The sequence below is a fragment of the Mustelus asterias genome, chromosome 13 (genome assembly GCF_964213995.1).
Source record: "Mustelus asterias chromosome 13, sMusAst1.hap1.1, whole genome shotgun sequence".
Classification (NCBI taxonomy): domain Eukaryota; kingdom Metazoa; phylum Chordata; class Chondrichthyes; order Carcharhiniformes; family Triakidae; genus Mustelus; species Mustelus asterias.
The window spans coordinates 81,452,156-81,472,212 of NC_135813.1; the positions used below are offsets into that span (position 1 = coordinate 81,452,156).

At 43.8% G+C, this 20,057-nt stretch overlaps 1 protein-coding gene across 3 annotated transcripts in view; it reads left to right on the plus strand.

Moving 5' to 3' along the window:
• Positions 1-20,057, plus strand: part of pitpnm2 (phosphatidylinositol transfer protein, membrane-associated 2) — a 167,289-nt gene that overhangs the window by 110,628 nt on the left and 36,604 nt on the right. For all 3 annotated transcript variants that reach the window (XM_078227109.1, XM_078227111.1, XM_078227110.1), the window contains exons 10-13: positions 6,048-6,292; positions 12,361-12,550; positions 14,577-14,696; positions 17,916-18,127. In XM_078227109.1, coding sequence (XP_078083235.1) covers positions 6,048-6,292; positions 12,361-12,550; positions 14,577-14,696; positions 17,916-18,127 — 767 coding nt within the window. The remainder of the gene's footprint in view (positions 1-6,047; positions 6,293-12,360; positions 12,551-14,576; positions 14,697-17,915; positions 18,128-20,057) is intronic.

Consider the following 20,057-nt stretch of genomic DNA (forward strand, 5'->3'; position numbering starts at 1 on the left):
CCAAAACCAGGAAATGTGACCCGAACATGCTAATATCGTAGGTATTTGATTCTGGACTGAGACTAACACTGAGATGTATACAGCCATTCCTCCACTTGACGATGTTCAGGTTACAACAAATGGCACTTATAAATTCACATCCTGCTTTGACTTTCCAACACTGGAATTGGTCTCCTCCAATTTCACAACCACAGGAAGGGCAAATTGCTTGTCAGATACAATGTAGAAGTGTTTTTGAAAGTGTAGACACTTACACCATGGAGGCAGTTACACTGAAGTGAAAACAGTATTGTGGCCTGGTTCAGGATCCAATCCCATTTCTCACATAAAACCGGTTCTGAATTACCATGTTTTGGTTTACAACACAGTTTTCGGGAACCGATTGTGTTGTAAGTTTGAGGACTACCTAACACTGTTTTGGAAATTATATTGTTATTGCAGTTCTCGTGTCGAAAAGTGCTGTGAAGGGTTTTAAGTTCAGTGGCCACGTTGCTGCCAGTTTACATGTGTGAAGATTCGAATGATATTAAACAGCACTTACCAGTTTGCAGGAATGCGATTCCATTCATGTTGTTTACAGACACGGAACTCTGGCTTGTTTGGGGCTCAACAGCTTCACTCATTCACCACATTATTGCAAAGGAGATTGTTCAAACCTGCCATTTAATTAACTGCATTAATCATATAGTTTTGTGCAGTTTAAAGCCTCGCAGCGCCTGGGTTAAATTCCGACCTCGGGTCACTGTCTGTGTGGAGTTTGCACATTCTCCCCGTGTCTGTGTGGGTTTCCTCCGGGTGCTCCGGTTTCCTCCTCCACTCCGAAGATGTGTGGGTTAGGTGGATTGGCCATGCTAAATTGACCCTAGTGTCAGCAGGATTAGCAGGGTAAATATGAGGGGTTATGGAAGTAGGGACTGGATGGGATTGTGGTCGGTGCAGACTCGATGGGCCAAATGGCCTCCTCCTGCACTGTCGGGATTCTATGAAAATGCTGCCACATTAATAGCATTTGTTGTACAGGTTTCTATTAATTTCATGGCCTATCATGTTGCAATTTAACAAAGAATGGCTTAGCCTTTCTGGCAATCTTTGTTGATATAATGTACTTTCTGCAAGAATACTATTCATGCGGTTTTCTGTGGTCTCCTGACTAGCCTGTATTCTCATGCAGATGCACAGCCCTGTTAATAATAAGAGTAAGAAGTTTAACAACACCAGGTTAAAGTCCAACAGGTTTATTTGGTAGCAAAAGCCACACAAGCTTTCGAGGCTCTGAGCCCCTTCTTCAGGTGAGTGGGAATTCTGTTCACAAACAGAACTTATAAGACACAGACTCAATTTACATGAATAATGGTTGGAATGCGAATACTTACAACTAATCCAGTCTTTAAGAAACAAAACAATGGGAGTGGAGAGAGCATCAAGACAGGCTAAAAAGATGTGTATTGTCTCCAGACAAGACAGCCAGTGAAACTCTGCAGGTCCACGCAACTGTGGGAGTTACAAATAGTGTGACATAAATTCTGATTCTAGGATCGCATGATAAAGACTCAGGAGGAAAAAAGCAGAAATATTTATGTGAAATAGTGTGACATAAACCCAATATCCCGGTTGAGGCCGTCCTTGTGTGTGCGGAACCTGGCTATCAGTTTCTGCTCCGCGACTCTGCGCTGTCGTGTGTCGCGAAGGCCGCCTTGGAGAACGCTTACCCGAATATCAGAGGCCGAATGCCCGTGACCGCTGAAGTGCTCCCCAACAGGAAGAGAACAGTCTTGCCTGGTGATTGTCGAGCGGTGTTCATTCATCCGTTGTCGCAGCGTCTGCATAGTTTCCCCAATGTACCATGCCTCGGGACATCCTTTCTTGCAGCGTATCAGGTAGACAACGTTGGCCGAGTTGCAAGAGTATGTACCGTGTACCTGGTGGATGGTGTTCTCACGTGAGATGATGGCATCTGTGTCGATGATCCGGCACGTCTTGCAGAGGTTGCTGTGGCAGGGTTGTGTGGTGTCTTGGTCACTGTTCTCCTGAAGGCTGGGTAGTTTGCTGCGGACAATGGTCTGTTTGAGGTTGTGCGGTTGTTTGAAGGCAAGAAGTGGGGGTGTGGGGATGGCCTTGGCGAGATGTTCGTCTTCATCAATGACATGTTGAAGGCTCCGGAGGAGATGCCGTAGCTTCTCCGCTCCGGGGAAGTACTGGACGACGAAGGGTACTCTGTCCACCGTGTCCCGTGTTTGTCTTCTGAGGAGGTCGGTGCGGTTTTTCGCTGTGGCGCGTTGGAACTGTTGATCAATGAGTCTAGCGCCATATCCTGTTCTTATGAGGGCATCTTTCAGCGTCTGGAGGTGTCTGTTGCGATCCTCCTCATCCGAGCAGATCCTGTGTATACGGAGGGCTTGTCCGTAGGGGATGGCTTCTTTAACGTGTTTAGGGTGGAAGCTGGAGAAGTGGAGCATCGTGAGGTTATCCGTGGGCTTGCGGTACAGTGAGGTGCTGAGGTGACCGTCCTTAATGGAGATGCGCGTGTCCAAGAATGCAACCGATTCCGGAGAGTAGTCTATGGTGAGCCTGATGGTGGGATGGAACTTGTTGATGTCATCATAGAGTTGTTTCAGTGATTGTTCACCATGAGTCCAAAGGAAGAAAATGTCATCGATGTATCTAGTGTATAGCACCGGTTGAAGGTCCCGTGCGGTGAAGAAGTCTTGTTCGAACCTGTGCATGAAGATGTTGGCATATTGAGGTGCAAATTTGGTCCCCATGGCTGTTCCGTGTGTCTGGATGAAGAACTGGTTGTTGAAGGTGAAGATATTGTGGTCCAGGATGAAGCGGATGAGATGTAAAATTGCATCTGGAAACTGGCAGTTGTTGGCGCTGAGCACTGAGGCCGTTGCAGCAATGCCATCGTCATGGGGGATGCTGGTGTAGAGTGCTGAGACATCCATTGTGACGAGGAGCGCTCCTGGTTCAACTGCTCCATGTGTGCCGAGTTTCTGTAGGAAGTCCGTCGTGTCGCGACAAAAGCTGGGGGTTCTTTGTACAATGGGTTTCAGGATGCCCTCGACATAGAGGTCAATACCTGTATACCAAAGATTACAGTTACAACTATTCCAACAGTAAGTAACATTAAATCTGTAGTTTGGTGCCCTTACTGCTTCCTAAGTGTATTGACTTGAGCAATATACTAACTAACTAACTAGATAGTTCAAATTTGCTGCTAAAAGCAAGAAAAGACTTTTACTGTGTGGGTGTGTTTGCTTGCAAGCAGAAATTAAACTGTTGGTTGATATGTGACTGGCTCAATTGACCTTTATTTTTCTCTGCCCCTTCCCCTTCTTTCTAGTGCAATCGTTTCCCCAGAATATGATACCACAGGTAGTTATCATCCTTCAGCACTTTGACATATTTGAGTCAGTGAGTGTTAGCAGACTGTCCGTCTGCATCACAGCAAGCTCGACCATGGCCTTACATGTAGGGATTATTATTAGCCAGGAGCAGGAGCCTTGATCTTCTCTTTCCTTCCCAACCTATGTGTGATGGCCAATTATCACCTTCCTGTCACCTCCCTTGCTGACAGCAGCTCATCTTACGCATTGAACGGGACTTTCCTGGTTTGTATGCTTCTGAGATGGTGATATTACCTCAGAACCACTCTAGCAGCACGGTGGCGCAGTGGTTAGCACTGCTGCCTCACAGCGCCAGGGACCCGGGTTTGATTCCCGGCTTGGGTCACTGTCTGTGTGGAGTCTGCATGTTCTCCCCATGTCTGCGTGGGTTTCCTCTGGGTACTCCGGTTTCCTCCCACAGTCCAAAGATGTGCTGGTTAGGTGCATTGACCCGAACAACTAGGGGAATTTCACAGTAACTTCATTGCGGTGTTAATGTAAGCCTTACTTGTGACTAATAAGTAAACTTATACTTACTTAAATTCTCCCTCAATGTACCTGAACAGGCGCTGGAATGTGGCGACTAGGGGAATTTCACGTTAACTTAATTACAGTGTTAATGTAAGTCGACTTGTGACACTAATAAATATACTATATACAATTAAGTTGTGACTTTTTCACTTACTGGGGTGCTTGCAAGAGATAACGGGGAACATTCAGTCTATTTTCAGTAGGTACGATGGAAAATTCCAGGAAGCTAGTAAAAGTGGTCTAAACTTTACAGAGGTAGGAAGGTTATATTTTTGTGCTGAATCCTTAATTTGTCTTTTCAATGTACTGTCATCATTTAATCTGCAGGTTTGCCAAATAAATTGGCAAATGTCTTGTTGAAATAACTCCTTTGATACCCAATTGTGAAATTGTGTTGTGTAAGTCTAAAAAATATCCTCCATGCTTCTGCTACTGTTGATTTTAGTGATAAGGTAATGAGCATATGGCAATGTTCTAATATTGACTGCAAGGATTTTACTGGAAAATAATCTTTGTCATCAATCAATTTGTGTTGCTTTAATAGCATCGCAGTGAATGAATCCAAGATAACTCGATTGTCTTCACTTATAAAATTCTTCCCGCGTTGTCAGCATGATGGTTTGGTAAAGGTTATTTTTTGTTCTTGTATTGCTCTATGTTGCTTCTATGAGATTCGTAACATGACATCGGAAGAGAATAACAGGCCAAAAGATTGTATTGTTCTCGTATTTACTCTCTCTGCCCTGCCTTGTCTGGTTTTGTGCAGTGTCCAATTAAAGTACTTTCCTTCAAGACGGTGCACAGAGCAGGTGCAAGGCAGTGAACATCTCCACATCTTGGATTGCTGCCCCATAATCAGTAGCCAGAGAAATGCTTCTCCCTCCCCCAGAGTTATTTTGACCCATCTCACCTCACAATCTGTCAAAGGCTGACTAAACTAATTAATTGCGCTGTTAGCTGGTGATTATGTGTGTGGAGCAACCTGCTTATTTATCTCTTAATCCTTTGCCTTCCCTACCTTAATAGTTCATTAAAAGGATGGCCTTGTGTATCAGTTTGTTTTATAATCATTTTCCAATTATAATTGAACAGTTGTTTTGAGTTGTATTACAATTTAAAGTAATAGTGTGACACGTTAAAAGAATCATTTCTGTCCTTATTCAATATAAACTGACAACCTATCGTTAAAATCCTTTTGTATCTATTGTTAAGTTTAGTGACTTTTAGAATTTATATATATCCTGTTTTCAGTTTGAAACAAATTTACACCAAGCAATTTTATTTCTGGCTAGACTTCAAAATATGGTGGAGAATCTAATCAAAAATCATTGGAGTGATATGTCTCTTACATAAATCAGGAGCCTTCAGCAGGAAATAAATAAAAATTAAACATGGGATTTATAACTGTGCGTAGGCTTTTAATTGGAGTGTTTAACTTGGCTTCTTGCTCAATATTTTTGTTGTGTGTTTCTAAGGAGAGTTTTGTGAAGTTGTATGATTGGCTATGTTAATGTAACCATAATGATTATATATCCAACAATTGTAGCATTGGGAAGCTCTTTTGTTCTTGGTTCTCATGTGTGAGTCATTCGAGTTTGATATCAAACCCAATTGGGAGTTAGGGAACTGCAGGGTTTAAAGTACTGTTTTGAAACTGTATGGTCTCAGGTGAAGGTTCAGCAAGTGTGAATTTGTCTGACAATTGGCAGAAGATCATGTTCAAAATTTTTGTTATATTTGTTTCACCACAGCCCTTACTAACTAACCTAAAAGGCATTAAACAATTTAAAACTAGTGGCACCAGATGAGTTAGTGACTCCTTCAGATAATTTCTGTCATCCACCATCTTGATTTATAATTTTCCAATGTTCTTAAACAGATCTCAATTTAGAGCCTTAACTCTATTCGGACTCCTTTTATTAAAATGATTGTTTTGATGCTTATCAGAATTGTTCTGGTGTGCTGAGATCCATCATAGCAATATTGCCCCACTCACACTGGGACACTCTAGACCATGTTTATCAGGTCAGAGGTAAGTATCTTAACCACAGTTTTAATGTTTAATAGCAACTCAGAGCAGACATTAGGAAAAAAAAAAATCCCTCCTGATTCTTTGCCTTTTCCCCTTAGGATGGAACATCACAGCAACCCCTGCAGCCTTGCAAGATTCATGTCCTTGTCCTTATCCTACATGGTGGCAACATTCTGGACCCTGGCAGTGGAGACCAAACCTCCAAGCAGGCCGATGTCAACACGATAACCTCTGTCTTTGACACAGTGATGAGAGTACACTTCCCCGCCGGTCTTGGCCACATCGTAGTCAAGCTGGTTCCCTGCCCAGCCATCTGCTCTGAAGCCTTTTCACTGGTATCAAAGTGAGTTTTCCAGCTGGTGTGGTGCGCAAGGATATAGTTAGTGGCCATGAGAAATGCATTTTGAGTACAATGTGAAGTTTATATCATTCTCGGCAACTGGCAAATACTTACTAATACTGTGTAAATAACCCGTTTTCTAAATGCATTGAGATTTTATTTGCCTGTTTGTACTGCAAATACATTCCCCCTCTGTCATTGCATAGAATGCTTCTTTGCTGCATTATTTATATTACTAACAGAACTATTGAACCTGTTAACACAAGACAGAACAAATCACCGTCCAAAGCACTGTAAAATGCCATTTACTTTCGATGCTGGTATTCAAATACCTGTTTTTAAATATCAAAACTAGGAAATTATGAACTTTGTTTTAGTTGTTAATATCACGCAAACTTTATATTATCACTGTTATACCTGCACCTATACCCCTATTTGTATACTGGTAAACCCATGGACACACACCTGTTCATACATTGTTTTACCTCCGAACATAAGAAATACTAGCAGGAGTAGGCCCTCGAGTCTGCACCACAATTCAGTAAGGTTGTTGCTGAATATCTACCTCAACTCCACTTTCTTGTTCTAACATTTACCCCTTGATTCCGTCAGTATCCAAAATCTATGAATTTCTGAAACAAAAACAGAAAATGCTGGAAAATCTCAGCAGGTCTGACAGCCTCTGTGGGGAGAGAATAGAGCCAACGTTTCGAGTCTGGATGACCCTTCGTCAGAGCTGAGAGCAAAGAGAATCGAAACGTGGGCTTTATTCTCTCCCCACAGACACTGTTAGACAGACCTGCTGAGGTTTTCCAGCATTTTCTATTTTTGTTTCAGATTCCAGCATCCGCAGTATTTTGCTTTTATCTATGAATTTCTGTCTTGAATATTTTCAATGACTGAGCATCCACAGTTCTCTAGGTTAGAGAATTTAAAAGATTCATAAATCTCCAAGTGAAGAATTTCCTCCACATCTGACTCCGAAATGATTGGCCCCCTTATCCTGAGCAGGGCTTGGAAGAGGAGGCTGCACAAAGCTGGGGTCTGTCTGGAGTGGGGCGGGGGCAAGGGGGTGGACATGGCCTAATTGGCTGAGTAGCTCATCAATCAGGATGGGCATTGTCCAAAGCAGCCAATCTGGCTGATAGACCATCCTGATTGATGGGCTACTTGGCCAATGATAGCCAAGTAGGACACACCAGATTCCCCAGTTCCTCCTTTCTTGCTTCCCTGGCAAACTTCTGTTTCTGGAATTTTGGGATAGCCAGATGCTTTCTTCACTCTTCACTTTAGAGCTGGCTGGAGGCTGCTGAAGTACAAGGTACGGTAAAGTGCCTTGTGTCTCAGCTCCACTTTCAGTTTACCCTCACAAGGCCCTTCCCTTCTTACCTCCTCCCTGGATGTTGTGGCCCTGGGCTGGGCCCTACCAGCTTGACTTTCTCCCTCAATGGTGGCGTGGCCCCTTCCCCTGATTCCAACCCTCCCCCAAGTCGATAGCGGCCATGGAGTGTGCGCCACCAGAGGTGAACGCAAGGCCATTGTTAGTAAAACTCAATTCCATGGGTTTAAGAGGCTCTGCTTCTTAAGCAAAAAGGCAAAAAAGGTTTAATTAGTTAGATCTGCTGCTTGGCACATTTTAATCGTAATTGTTATTAAATGCTAATTTTTTTAAAATGATCAATTTATTGCTTTGAAATTGGTTTTATTTGTTCAGCGAGCTGTTTATGTTTTACAAGTCAGGTTGGATGCTTCAAGGTGTCCTTTGAAGTTCTGACCTGTAATATTTTACATTGAATTTGGCTCGGATGAGCATGAGAGGTTTCACTCCAGGTGTGATTCAACTGACCCACGAGGAACTTTTATCAAAAACAAAGTTTAATTAAGAATATTGTTGACATGTATAGTAAGACAATTAGCAAGAACTTTTAACAATTGCAAACAAGAAATACAACAACCACGATAATGTATAACTCTTAAGGAAATATCTCTAATGTGTTCCAACCAAAGCCAACATCCAATACATAAAACCTTCCAAATAAATACAATACAGCATAAGGTAATGCCCACTTGTTACAGGAATCCAGCCTCCTGGGTTAAATGCTGAAAATCCTTTGTGAAGAATCTCAGAAGAGGTTGTAGTCGAATCTGTTCCCAAAACACAGCTTCTTTAAGAACATAAGAACATAAGAAATAGGAGCAGGAGTAGGCCATCTAGCCCCTCGAGCCTGCCCCGCCATTCAATAAGATCATGGCTGATCTGACGTGGATCAGTACCACTTACCCGCCTGATCCCCATAACCCTTAATACCCTTACCGATCAGGAATCCATCCATCCGCGCTTTAAACATATTCAGCGAGGTAGCCTCCACCACCTCAGTGGGCAGAGAATTCCAGAGATTCACCACCCTCTGGGAGAAGAAGTTCCTCCTCAACTCTGTCTTAAACCGACCCCCCTTTATTTTGAGGCTGTGTCCTCTAGTTTTAACTTCCTTACTAAGTGGAAAGAATCTCTCCGCCTCCACCCTATCCAGCCCCCGCATTATCTTATAAGTCTCCATAAGATCCCCCCTCATCCTTCTAAACTCCAACGAGTACAAACCCAATCTCCTCAGCCTCTCCTCATAATCCAAACCCCTCATCTCCGGTATCAACCTGGTGAACCTTCTCTGCACTCCCTCCAATGCCAATATATCCTTCCTCATATAAGGGGACCAATACTGCACACAGTATTCCAGCTGCGGCCTCACCAATGCCCTGTACAGGTGCATCAAGACATCCCTGCTTTTATATTCTATCCCCCTCGCAATATAGGCCAACATCCCATTTGCCTTCTTGATCACCTGTTGTACCTGCAGACTGGGCTTTTGCGTCTCATGCACAAGGACCCCCAGGTCCCTTTGCACGGTAGCATGTTTTAATTTGTTTCCATTGAGATAGTAATCCCATTTGTTATTATTTCCTCCAAAGTGTATAACCTCGCATTTCTCAACGTTATACTCCATTTGCCATATCCTCGCCCACTCACTCAGCCTGTCCAAATCTCTCTGCAGATCTTCTCCGTCCTCCACACGATTCACTTTTCCACTTATCTTTGTGTCGTCTGCAAACTTCGTTACCCTACACTCCGTCCCCTCCTCCAGATCATCTATATAAATGGTAAACAGTTGCGGCCCGAGTACCGATCCCTGCGGCATGCCACTAGTTACCTTCCTCCAACCGGAAAAACACCCATTTATTCCGACTCTTTGCTTCCTGTCGGATAGCCAGTCCCCAATCCACTTTAACACACTACCCCCAACTCCGTGTGCCCTAATCTTCTTCAGCAGCCTTTTATGGGGCACCTTATCAAACGCCTTTAAAGAAGAACCAAACAAAGAGAAAAAACAGGGAGAAAAAGAGAGACTGCTTCTTAGCTTGCCGCTAACTGCTTCCAACAGCAACACTGCTCAAAACAAAATTCAAAGCCCAAAGCAAAAAACCCCTATCACCTGACTGCCAAAGCTTAGCTCCATGCCCAATGACATCGCTGAAGCTGTAAGCTGCATGATTTTAAAAAAACCTTTCTTATAGGTACACTCACATGACAACATACCTTAACTTTTATTTAATAGGTGCTGTTTATGGTGCAGTCATCTATTGAAGCATCAAGGCAGAAATGGATCAAATCAAAAAATGTAAACAATTTGTACTCAGACCAAGCACAGTGTACAGCACGGTGCAAATCACTAACCCCAGCTTTAGAAAGTCAAGTTTAATGTTGTGCAAAACCAGGAACGGGATTTTCCGGCCTCGCTCGTCCCGAAACCTTAAAATCCCACCCGATGCCAATGGAACTTGTTATGGTCTGTCCCTCACCTGCTCTGACTTCTGTGGCGAGCACGATGGTAAAATTCTGGTCAAGATTTCAGGCAATTGCTGCTGAGGAGGAAGGAGAGGCTCACAAGTCTGATGGCTTTTCGGAGGGTTGGCAAAAGGGTTCCATTTGCTGTGCATTTGTCAGTGTGGTTAGTTTCATTGAAGACGAGAAAATATTTATCACTCAATGTAAAGTGTAATTTCTTTGTTAAAGCCATTGTGTGGATAAAAATCGCACATTATTGCGGGGTGAATTACTTGGGGCTAATTCACTGGATAGTTTAGCCAACTTCAGACTTGGACGTGAAACCAGGAGTTGTGTGCCAATTGAATCTGTCAAGAGATTCTCTTGTGAAAAGGATTGATGTTTGCAGTGCTTGTGAGGTTCAACTCTTTAGGGAGTTGCAATCCTGATATATAGGGCTAGGTTCGAAGAAGTGAAGTTGGTTACATAATATGAACAGCCAAGTAGTGTGTAATTGTCTAAGAAAGCTGCACCATACTGAAAGCTGAGCTTTATAGAGCCATGGAGTACAAAAGCCAAGAAGTTTTGCTGAACCTATATAAATCATTTCTACTGCATTGTGACCAAGGTTCCCTATTCTGGGCACCTGAAGGGTGTGGGGGCTTTGTAGAGGGGTTCAGAAGAGATTTATTGGAACGACTTCGGGGATGAGGGATTACAGTGAAACTGAGTTATTCTACTGAGAGCCAAGAAACCCAAGGGGATTTGATGGAGATGTTTAAAATAATGAAGGGTTTAAATGGAATAAATGGAAACTGTTTCCAGTGTCCTGCTGGGCCAATAATTGGATGGTCTAGATTTAATTTAAATTGATTGGCAAAAGAACCAGAGGCAACACGAGGAGAGACTTTTACACAAAGAGTGGTTAGAATTTCCTCATTAGTATAGTCACGCAGGAGACCGGGGTTCAATTCCCTAACAGGGAGCTGCAAAATTTTCTCAGGCAGTACGATGGCACAATGGTTAGCACTGCTGCCTCACAGCACCAGGGATCTGGATTCGATTCTTTGCTTGGGTCACTGTCTGTGCGGAGTCTGCACATTCTCCCCCTGTTTGCGTGGGTTTCCTCCGGGTTTTCCGGTTTCCCCTCTCAGTTCGAAAGACATGTTGGTTAGGTGCATTGGCCGTGCTAAATTCTCCCTCAGTGTACCCGAACAGGCACCGGCGTGTGGCGACTAGGGGATTTTCACAGTAACTTCATTGCAGTGTTAATGTCAGCTTATGACAATGATAATTAAAATAAAAGAATTTGGAATGCATTTTCAACCTGATATTGTGGTGGATACAGATTCAAATTAATGTTCAAAAGAAAATTGGATATGTACTTGGAGAAAAAATATGGGGAAGAGTGGATGGGAAAACGATGGGTGTGGTAAGTTTCTCATTAAAAGAACTTGGTACAGACTCGATGGACTGAATGGCCTGCTGCACTCTTCTATAGCACCCAAAGCTCCTCACATTGACAGAAGCTATCGAGGGTTAAAGGGTGAAGACAATGGGGCTCAGGAAAAGCACCAGGGTCCATCATTTCACTCACAGGCCCTGATCCTGAGAGACTGACCCCCATTCCCCAGCCTGAGGGCAGCCTCTCTGTGCCCACCCTGTGAAGCCAATTCTCTGAATTTCGTGCATATACCTATACACACACACATCTGTCCATAGAGGTTCTCTTAAGCTGTACAATCATTGGGGTACTTATTTACCCAGAGCCACAACAATAGAACAAAATCAGAAAAAAATGTTTTTTCTTTGAAAGAGAGAACAAAACTAATCTGTGAAATAATCAAAATACTGTGTAATGTGCTGACATAGAGCAAGAACGGGCAGGAATACGCATTGCATTCATTGAGGAACGGCTGCTTCACACTAACTGCTTTAACCACATCTATCTGTATATTCAATATTTGCCACTGGCACCACAAGCTTTGGATTGATTACTGCAAACATCCCACACAATACGTGTCAAGAATCCTATTGGTCTTTTAATTTTTTTAAGTGCAAACATTTAAAACGTTTAACTGATTTTGCTATTCCAAGCTCTTGTGCTTGACATGAAACATGTTATCTCTGCTTCCTTTCATTTCTTTTTGAGTTGAACTTTATAATTCAGTGAGCCAAGAGGTAACAAGCGTTAGTTTGTTTCAGATAACCTTGTAACTTCTCTTTACTAAAAGAATGTTTGTTTTTTCAGCCTCAGCCCTATGAGCTATGATGAAAGCGGTTTGTCAAACAGCCAGGACCATATTCCCCTGGCTGCGCTTCCTTTGTTGGCGACGTCATCTCCTCAATACCAGGAGGCAGTTGCCACCGTGATTTTCAGAGCAAATCAGGTGTACAGTGATTTCATCAAATCTCAGGAGGGTTTCTCCTTTAGTGGCCAGGTCAGTATACATAAAGTGACAATATTTAGAAATAAGTGGAGTTAGATTTGTAGGCCCCACTGTGCCAGGATCACCTGACCATTTTCGCTGAAGCAGAGTGAAGAGGTTAGCGGGGCTACACAGTGAATGGCCGCTACAGCTTATTAAGACCCATTTAAGGTCAATTTAATTTAGGGGTGGCACAGTGGTGAGCACTGCTGCCTCACAGCGCCAGAGACTTGGGTTCAATTCCGGCCTTCAGTCTCTGTGTGGAGTCTGCATGTTCTCCACGTGTCTGCGTGGATTTCCTCCGGGCGCTCTGGTTTCCTCCCACAGTCCTTGTCACACCCACCCCTTGCTCGAAGCCCTTTACACCTCAAACTTTTCCCAGTCCTGTTGAAATGTCATTGAGCTGGAAATTTACTCTGTTTATCTCGCCCCAGGTGCTGCCTGACCCGCTGAGTATTTCCAGAATTTTCTGCTTTCATTTTAGAAGCTTGTTTCTCATTTATCAAAAATACTTGTGATTATAATATAACCTTTGAAGTTTCTAAGGAATAAAATCCAGTTGAAAGGTTAACGATGCGGCCTGGGGTGCTTTTCCAAGGCAGGGGTTACTGGAGTGACGATCAGTGAACAGAAATAGGGGCTGCGCTTTTCCCAAACTGGCTCGAAGTGCCAGCGGCAGCAGGAAAATCGGAACTGTGAGGTGGTTTCACCCACCTGATCGATGCAAACTTGCCATCATGGGAAACGCCGCTGCTAACCCGGCTGTTCAGAGATCGGGGCACCATTTTGAAAAAGTGCCCTGATCTCCACACTGACAGACAACTCCCCTCCCCCCCCCCCTCCCCCCCCCCCCCCCCCCCCCCCCCCACCTCCTCACAACGGATGCTCCCCCCCTCCCCCAAAACCACAAAGAACAGGTCACCCCCACCTCCACACCATGCAGGCATGAGGGTGACTTGACTTCTCCCCCCCCCACCACCACAAACCAGGGGCCTATCTGGCACCACCACCCCCCCCACATGACACCTCACTCTGAACCCCACTCATGACACCCCCCCACCGCTCCCCCCGGCCTGCAGTCCCAATCTTGCACTGACCTGGCACCTTATACTCCGAGAGGTGCCATGGAGGCAAATGCAGTGCCCATCTGCCCCTCTGACACTGCCAGGTTGCAGAGGGAGGGTCAGTACATGACACTGTCCATAGGGCACAGGGTGGGGCAAGGGGGCTGACCAGCCCATTTCGAAAATTTTACAGTCCACAGACCAGAATGAAGACTTGACGGAGAAATGCCAGAAATCTCCATGCCAAGAATGACGTCCAGAGCTGGAAGGGATAATCTAGCAACAAGCCCCCATCCTGGGGAATGGGTTTAATGCCTGTCAGGAATCCGCTTTAAGCCCCAACGCCCTATTCAGCGAGACTCAGGATTCTCGCCAGTGGTGAATGGAGCCAGTGAATCTCCCGCCAAGGATTCCTTTTGTTCTTCCTGCAGCTGCTGTGTTTGTTTTTATTGACTCCTGGTGTAAACTTTTACTGAGTGAAATGCAGAGTTCCCCAAAGCTTAATGCGACAGATCATAATTATAACACAGTCACCAGAAAGCTTTTGACACAGCAAGAGACAGATGAATTCACTCTCTCGTTTGGCATCTGCCCCTATTTAGTTTCACTGTCCTTTAAGCAAACAAAGAGCAAAATTTAACAGGAAAAGGTTCAAAAATAATTTAATTTGCGTAGCTTATGAAGGTGATGGTCAAAGAAAGAACAAACTTACATTTATATAGTTTAATATTCAAATGGCTCTTCACAGCCAGTGAAGCACTTATTAAATTGTAACAAACATGCGATCACTTGTCATTGAAGCTTTAACAATCGGAATTTTGTGGTGCACAGTCTTCATTTTCCAATCCATAAATACAGCTTCTGACAGTGATATGGTAAGAGGAAAGCATTACAGTTTAAGGATGAGCATGCAAGTTTAAAGCTTACATTTGTCCATTTTTGGTATATATTTAGTGTTGTCTCTCCTGCCTCAGGTATGTTTGATCGGAGACTGTGTTGGGGGAGTCCTGGGATTTGATGCCCTGTGTTTCAGTAATCAGACTGTGTCTGAGAGCCAGAACAGCAGCAGGAGAGGCAGCGTTGTGAGTGTTCAGGTAATGGATAAACCTTGTGCTGTCTTGTTTCCAGTTCATTGTCTTATGGTGAATATACGTTAGATTTATTTTATCACTCGGGTTCTTTACCCATTGGATTCTCTGCTTCTGTCAGTTTTTCTGTGAAAACCAGTGGCCATTATCATATCTTTCGGGCTTAGAAGTAGGAGTCGGCCCTTTGAGTCTGCTCCACCATTCAATGAGATCGTGGCTGATTGTTGTCTTCCTCCCCAGTAACCCTTGTCTATTATAAATCTATCTAACCCAACCTTGAATAAATTCAGTGACTCAAACCTGCAATGTTTTCTGAGGAAGAGAATTCCACAGACTGATGAGCGCCTGCGAGAAATAAATTCTCCTCGCCTCTGTTTTAAAAGAGAGACCTCTTATTTTTAAACTGTGTCCCCTCGCGCTGGTCATCCCAAAGAGGTAACATCCACCCCATCAAGTCTTTTTTTCAGTTCTGACAAAGAATCATCCAGATTCAAAACGTTGGCTCTATTCTCTCTCCACAGACGCTGCCAGACCTGCCGAGACTTTCCAGCATTTTCTGCTTTTGTTTCAGATTCCAGCATTCGCAGTAATTTGCTTTTTTTTGTGGGTTGGGAACATCGCTGACGAAGTTAGCTTTTGTTGCCCATCCCTAATTGTCCTTGAATTGAGTGGTTTGCTCGGATATTTCAGAGGGCAGTTAAGAGTCAACCACATTGCTGTGGCTCTGGAGTCACATGTAGGCCAGACTGGATAAGGACGGCAGACTTCCTTCCCTAAAGGACATTATTGAACCAGATGGGTTTTTACAACAGTCGACAATGGTTTCATGGTCACCATTACTAGGATTAGTTTTTCAAATCCAGATTAGATTTGAAAGTTCACTCGGTTGATCCTGGGTATGGAAGGATTTTCTTCTGAGGAGAGGTTGAGTAAGTTGGGCCTGTACTCACTGGAGTTTAGAAGAATGAGAGGTATACTTATTGAGACATATAGGATTCTCAGGGGGCTTGACAGGGTAGATGCTGAGAGGTTGCTTCCTTTGTGGGAGAGTCTAGGACCAGAGGACATAATCTCAGAGTAAGGGGTCACCCTTCTAAGACAGAGATAAGGAGGAATTTCTTCTGTCAGAGGTTAGTGTACAGTCCCGGCAGGTTGGAGGATAACAAATGTAACCCTTCTATTTAAAAAGGATGGAGGGAGGAAAAAAAGGAATTACAAAAGGAATTAAGGGCGGCACGGTAGCACAGTGGAAGGCACTGCTGCTTCACAGCTCCAGGGACCTGGGTTTGATTCCCGGCTTGGGTCACTGTCTGTATGGAGTTTGCACATTCTCCTCGTCTGCGTGGGTTTCCTCCGGGTGCTCCCGTTTCCTCCCACAGTCCAAAGTTGTGTGGATTAGGTTGATTGGCCATGCTAAAAATTGCCCCTTAGGGTCCTGAGATGCGTAGGTTAGAGGGATTAGCGGGTAAATATGTAGGGATAAGGGGGTAGAGCCTGGGTGGGATTGTGGTCTGTGCAGACTCGTTGGGCCAAATGGTCTCTTTCTGCACTGTAGGGTTTCTATGATTTCTATGAGACCTGTTAGCCTTACCTCAGTAGCAGAGAAAATGCTAGAGTATTATAAAGGATGTGATAACTGGAACATAGAAAATACCAATGCAATTCGACAAAGTCACGTGGATTTATGAAGGGAAAATTATGCTTGACAAATCTACTGGAATTTTTTGAGGATGTAACTAGCAGAATATATAAGGGAGAACCAGTGGATGTGGTGTATTTGGATCATCCATCCTTGTCAACTGTGTACTCGAGGTACCCAAGCCTCGCTCTTGGCTACAAAAACTTGTCTTTATCCCCCTCACTATATTGTCCCCCTCTATCACAATATTCCTGTTTACTATAATAAAAACAGAAATGTTGGAAAAACTGAGCAAGTCTATGGAGAGAGAAACCGAGTTAACGTTTCGAGTCTTCTTCACCTATTTATTGCCCTCACTTGAGTGGCTTCCTGTACTGCAGTGCCATACTCAGTTCACTCATCCACCTTGCAATCCCCGCTCTCATCCATATAAACTGCAAAAGCTTTTAGATAATACAGAAAAAAACAAACAGCTTCTATCGCTTAAAATAGAAATCAGTTTCAATTTGCTTTCTGTTTCTTCTTGATCAGTGTGGATGTCAAACTGATTTTCTTTTAAATATTGAAAGATGGTATCAGGGTTCCATTCAAATCTGACCTCGCCTCTAAATTTTCTTTTACTCTTGATCTTGCTGCATTCCGCACTGTTCCTGAGCTTATAGGGCTTGAATTCTACCTAGTCTGGTGACTAGGATATGCTTGACTACGGCTTGGATGATTTGCCTCCTACCTCCCCATACCCTGTGAAGTATATCTGCCCCTCTTTGATAATATAGTGGAAATTGGGAACTCTCTGGGTGTTCAATGTAAGAACCCAGCGTTTGTCCTTTGGTGCTGTGTTGATGCTAGGAACAGCACTGCTGCTGAGTGCAGGTGGCAACAACAGATTGAATGTTTGGAGCATCTTTTCGTAGCAAACTATCCTAAAATGCTTCACAAAGTGTATACAGACAAATTTGGCACTAAACCACTGGGGTTGGGCAGAAAGATGCAGGTTTTAAGGAGCATCCTAAAGGGGGAGAGAGAGGTGAAGAGGTTTAGAGAGGAAATTCCAGAGCTAATGATCCAGGCAGCTGAAGGCACAGCAACAGTGTTGGGCCGAACAAAATCAGGATGTATAAAAGGCCAGAGCTGGAGGAGTGCAGAGATCGCTTTCCTGGGCCAAACCTGGACGTTGGATTGGAAATGTGGCTGATTGCACCCATTTTTACAATGTCAAATTATTCTTAATTATCCTCCAAATATCATTTACACACATCCAAACTTAAACTGAGTGCAAATTAGTGACAACAATCGGGGCCCCCCCCAAGGAAACTAGGGTACAGTTTTAACATCATCCAGCCTTATGAGAGCTGTGATTGAGGGAACCAGTGGCACTGCTGCAAGTCTTGGTGTGATGTGACAGCAATGTAGGTATAAATAGATGATTTGGCTGAGTTGTAACAGTGCTGCTGCCTGTTTGAAGCTCCCAGCTGGTTGAACGTTCTAAGGCAACAATAAACATGGAAAATGTGCAATTTTACATTCACTTTTAGGTAGCCTTTTCTGTTGGGAGCAGTTACCAATTGCCTGTAATTGATTTACAGGACAATGATCTATTATCTCCTGGTATAGTTGTGAACAACAGCTGTATGTGCAGTGCTTCCAACCTGGAGACCAGCAGGCATCTCAGTAGAAGCAACATTGACATTCCTCGAAGCAGCATGGATAATCCAAATAAACAGCTTCCAAGAAAAAGAAGTGATTCTTCAACCTATGAGCTGGACACAATTAAACACCACCAGGCTTTTCTTTCGAGGTAAGAGCCTAAAAGATTCAACCAACCATTAACTAACCTGGAGCAAAATGTGTAAAAGTGTCAATGTGCTTTTTTTGTCTAAGGAAGGATATACTTGCCCCAGAGGGAGTGCAGCAAAAGTTCACTAGACTGATTCCTGGGATGAGGCATTAGCCCAGTGAGGAGATATTGAGTAGACTAAGCCTATATTCCCAGGAGTTTAGATGAATGCAAAATAATGTTATTGAAATGTATCCAACTCTTAAGTGGTGGACAGCATAGATGCGAGAAGAATGTTTTCCCCCAGCTGGAGAATCTAAAACTAAGGCTCACAGTCTTAGAGCAAGGGGTCAGATATTTAGGACTGAGATTAGGAGGATTTTGGAACTTTGAAATTCTTTATCCCAGAGAGCTGTGGATGTTCAGTTGTTGAGTATATACAAAACTTAGATAGATTTTTGCGGACTTTTTAGTCTTTCATGGGGCGTAGGCATTGCTGGCTAGACCAGAATTTATTTCCCATTCCCAGTTGCCCTTGAGAAGGTGATGGTGAGGTGTCTGTTTGGACTGTTGCAGACCACTTGGTGTAGGTACATCTGTAGTGCTGTTAGGGAGGGAGTTGCAGGAACAGTGATAAGTTTCCAAGTCAGAATGGTGTGTGGGTTGGAGGGAAACTTCCAGGTGGTGGTATTTGCATACACCTGCTATCTTTGTCCTTCTTGGTGGCCATGGTCTTGGGTTTGGGAGGTGTTCTCTGAGGAGCCTTGGTTAGTTCCTGCAGTGCATCTTGTAAGTGTTACACACTGCCATTACTGTGTGTCGGTGATGCAGTGGGTGGATTTTGAAGGTGATAGATGGAGTGTCTGCCTTGTCCTGGATTGTGTCAAGTTTCTTGTTTGTTATCAGAGCTGCGCTCATCCAGGCAGGTGGAAAGTATTCCATCACCTTCCTGATCTGTGCCTTGTTGATGGTGGTCCAGTTCAGTTTCTGGTCAGTGGTAGCCCCCATGCTATTGATGATTCAGCAATGCTATTAATGATTCAGCAATGCTATTGAATGTCATGGGGAGATGGTTAGATTCTCTTGTTGGAGATGATCAGTACCTGGCCAACCCAAGCCTGAATGTTGTTGAGTTCTTGCTGCATTTGGACATGGACTGCTTCCGTATCTGAAGTATTGTGAATAGTGCTGAACATTGTGCAATCACCAGCGAACAGCCCCACTCTGACCTAATGATGGAAGGAAGGTCATTGATAAAGTTGCTGAAGATGGTTGGGCCCAGGACACTACCCTGAGGAACTCCTGCAGTGATGTCTTGAAACTGAGTTGATTGACTTCCAACCACCACAACCATCTTCCTTTGTACTAGGTATGACTCCAGCCAGTGGAGAGTTTTCCCCCGATTCCTGTTTACTCCAGATTTGCTAGGTCTCCTTCATGCCACACTTAATCAAATGCTGCATTGATGTAAAGGGCTGTCATTTGCACCTCACCTCTGGAATTCAGCTCTTTTGTCCATGTTTGGAATGTAATCAAGGGTTATGAGGATAGTGTTGGAGAGTGAAGTTCAGTCTGATATTGGTGAATTTTGGAATTATGGCCAACTCCTCCTCCTGTTTTTTATGTTGCTATGATTTATATGTGGAGTTTGGTTTGGTGATCAGGAGGAGCGTTGAGATTTGACCATCGTGCCAGGAAGGTAGGGAACTGAGGAATACTGACTTACCTAATCCAAAGTTTGACCAGTGTGACATTATACCCCCCTCTTCCACCAAGCAAACTGGATCTAAAGTGAGAAATGGTTATTTCCTGGGTAACTCAAACTCACCTAATGAAAAGATTCCACAGACAGTTGAGCTCAGTGTAACTCCTTGAATCTAAAAAGGAACCTAAAGTCTAAAGTAGAATGGAGAAATGTACAAAACATCTCTGTAAAATATGTTCAGATTAG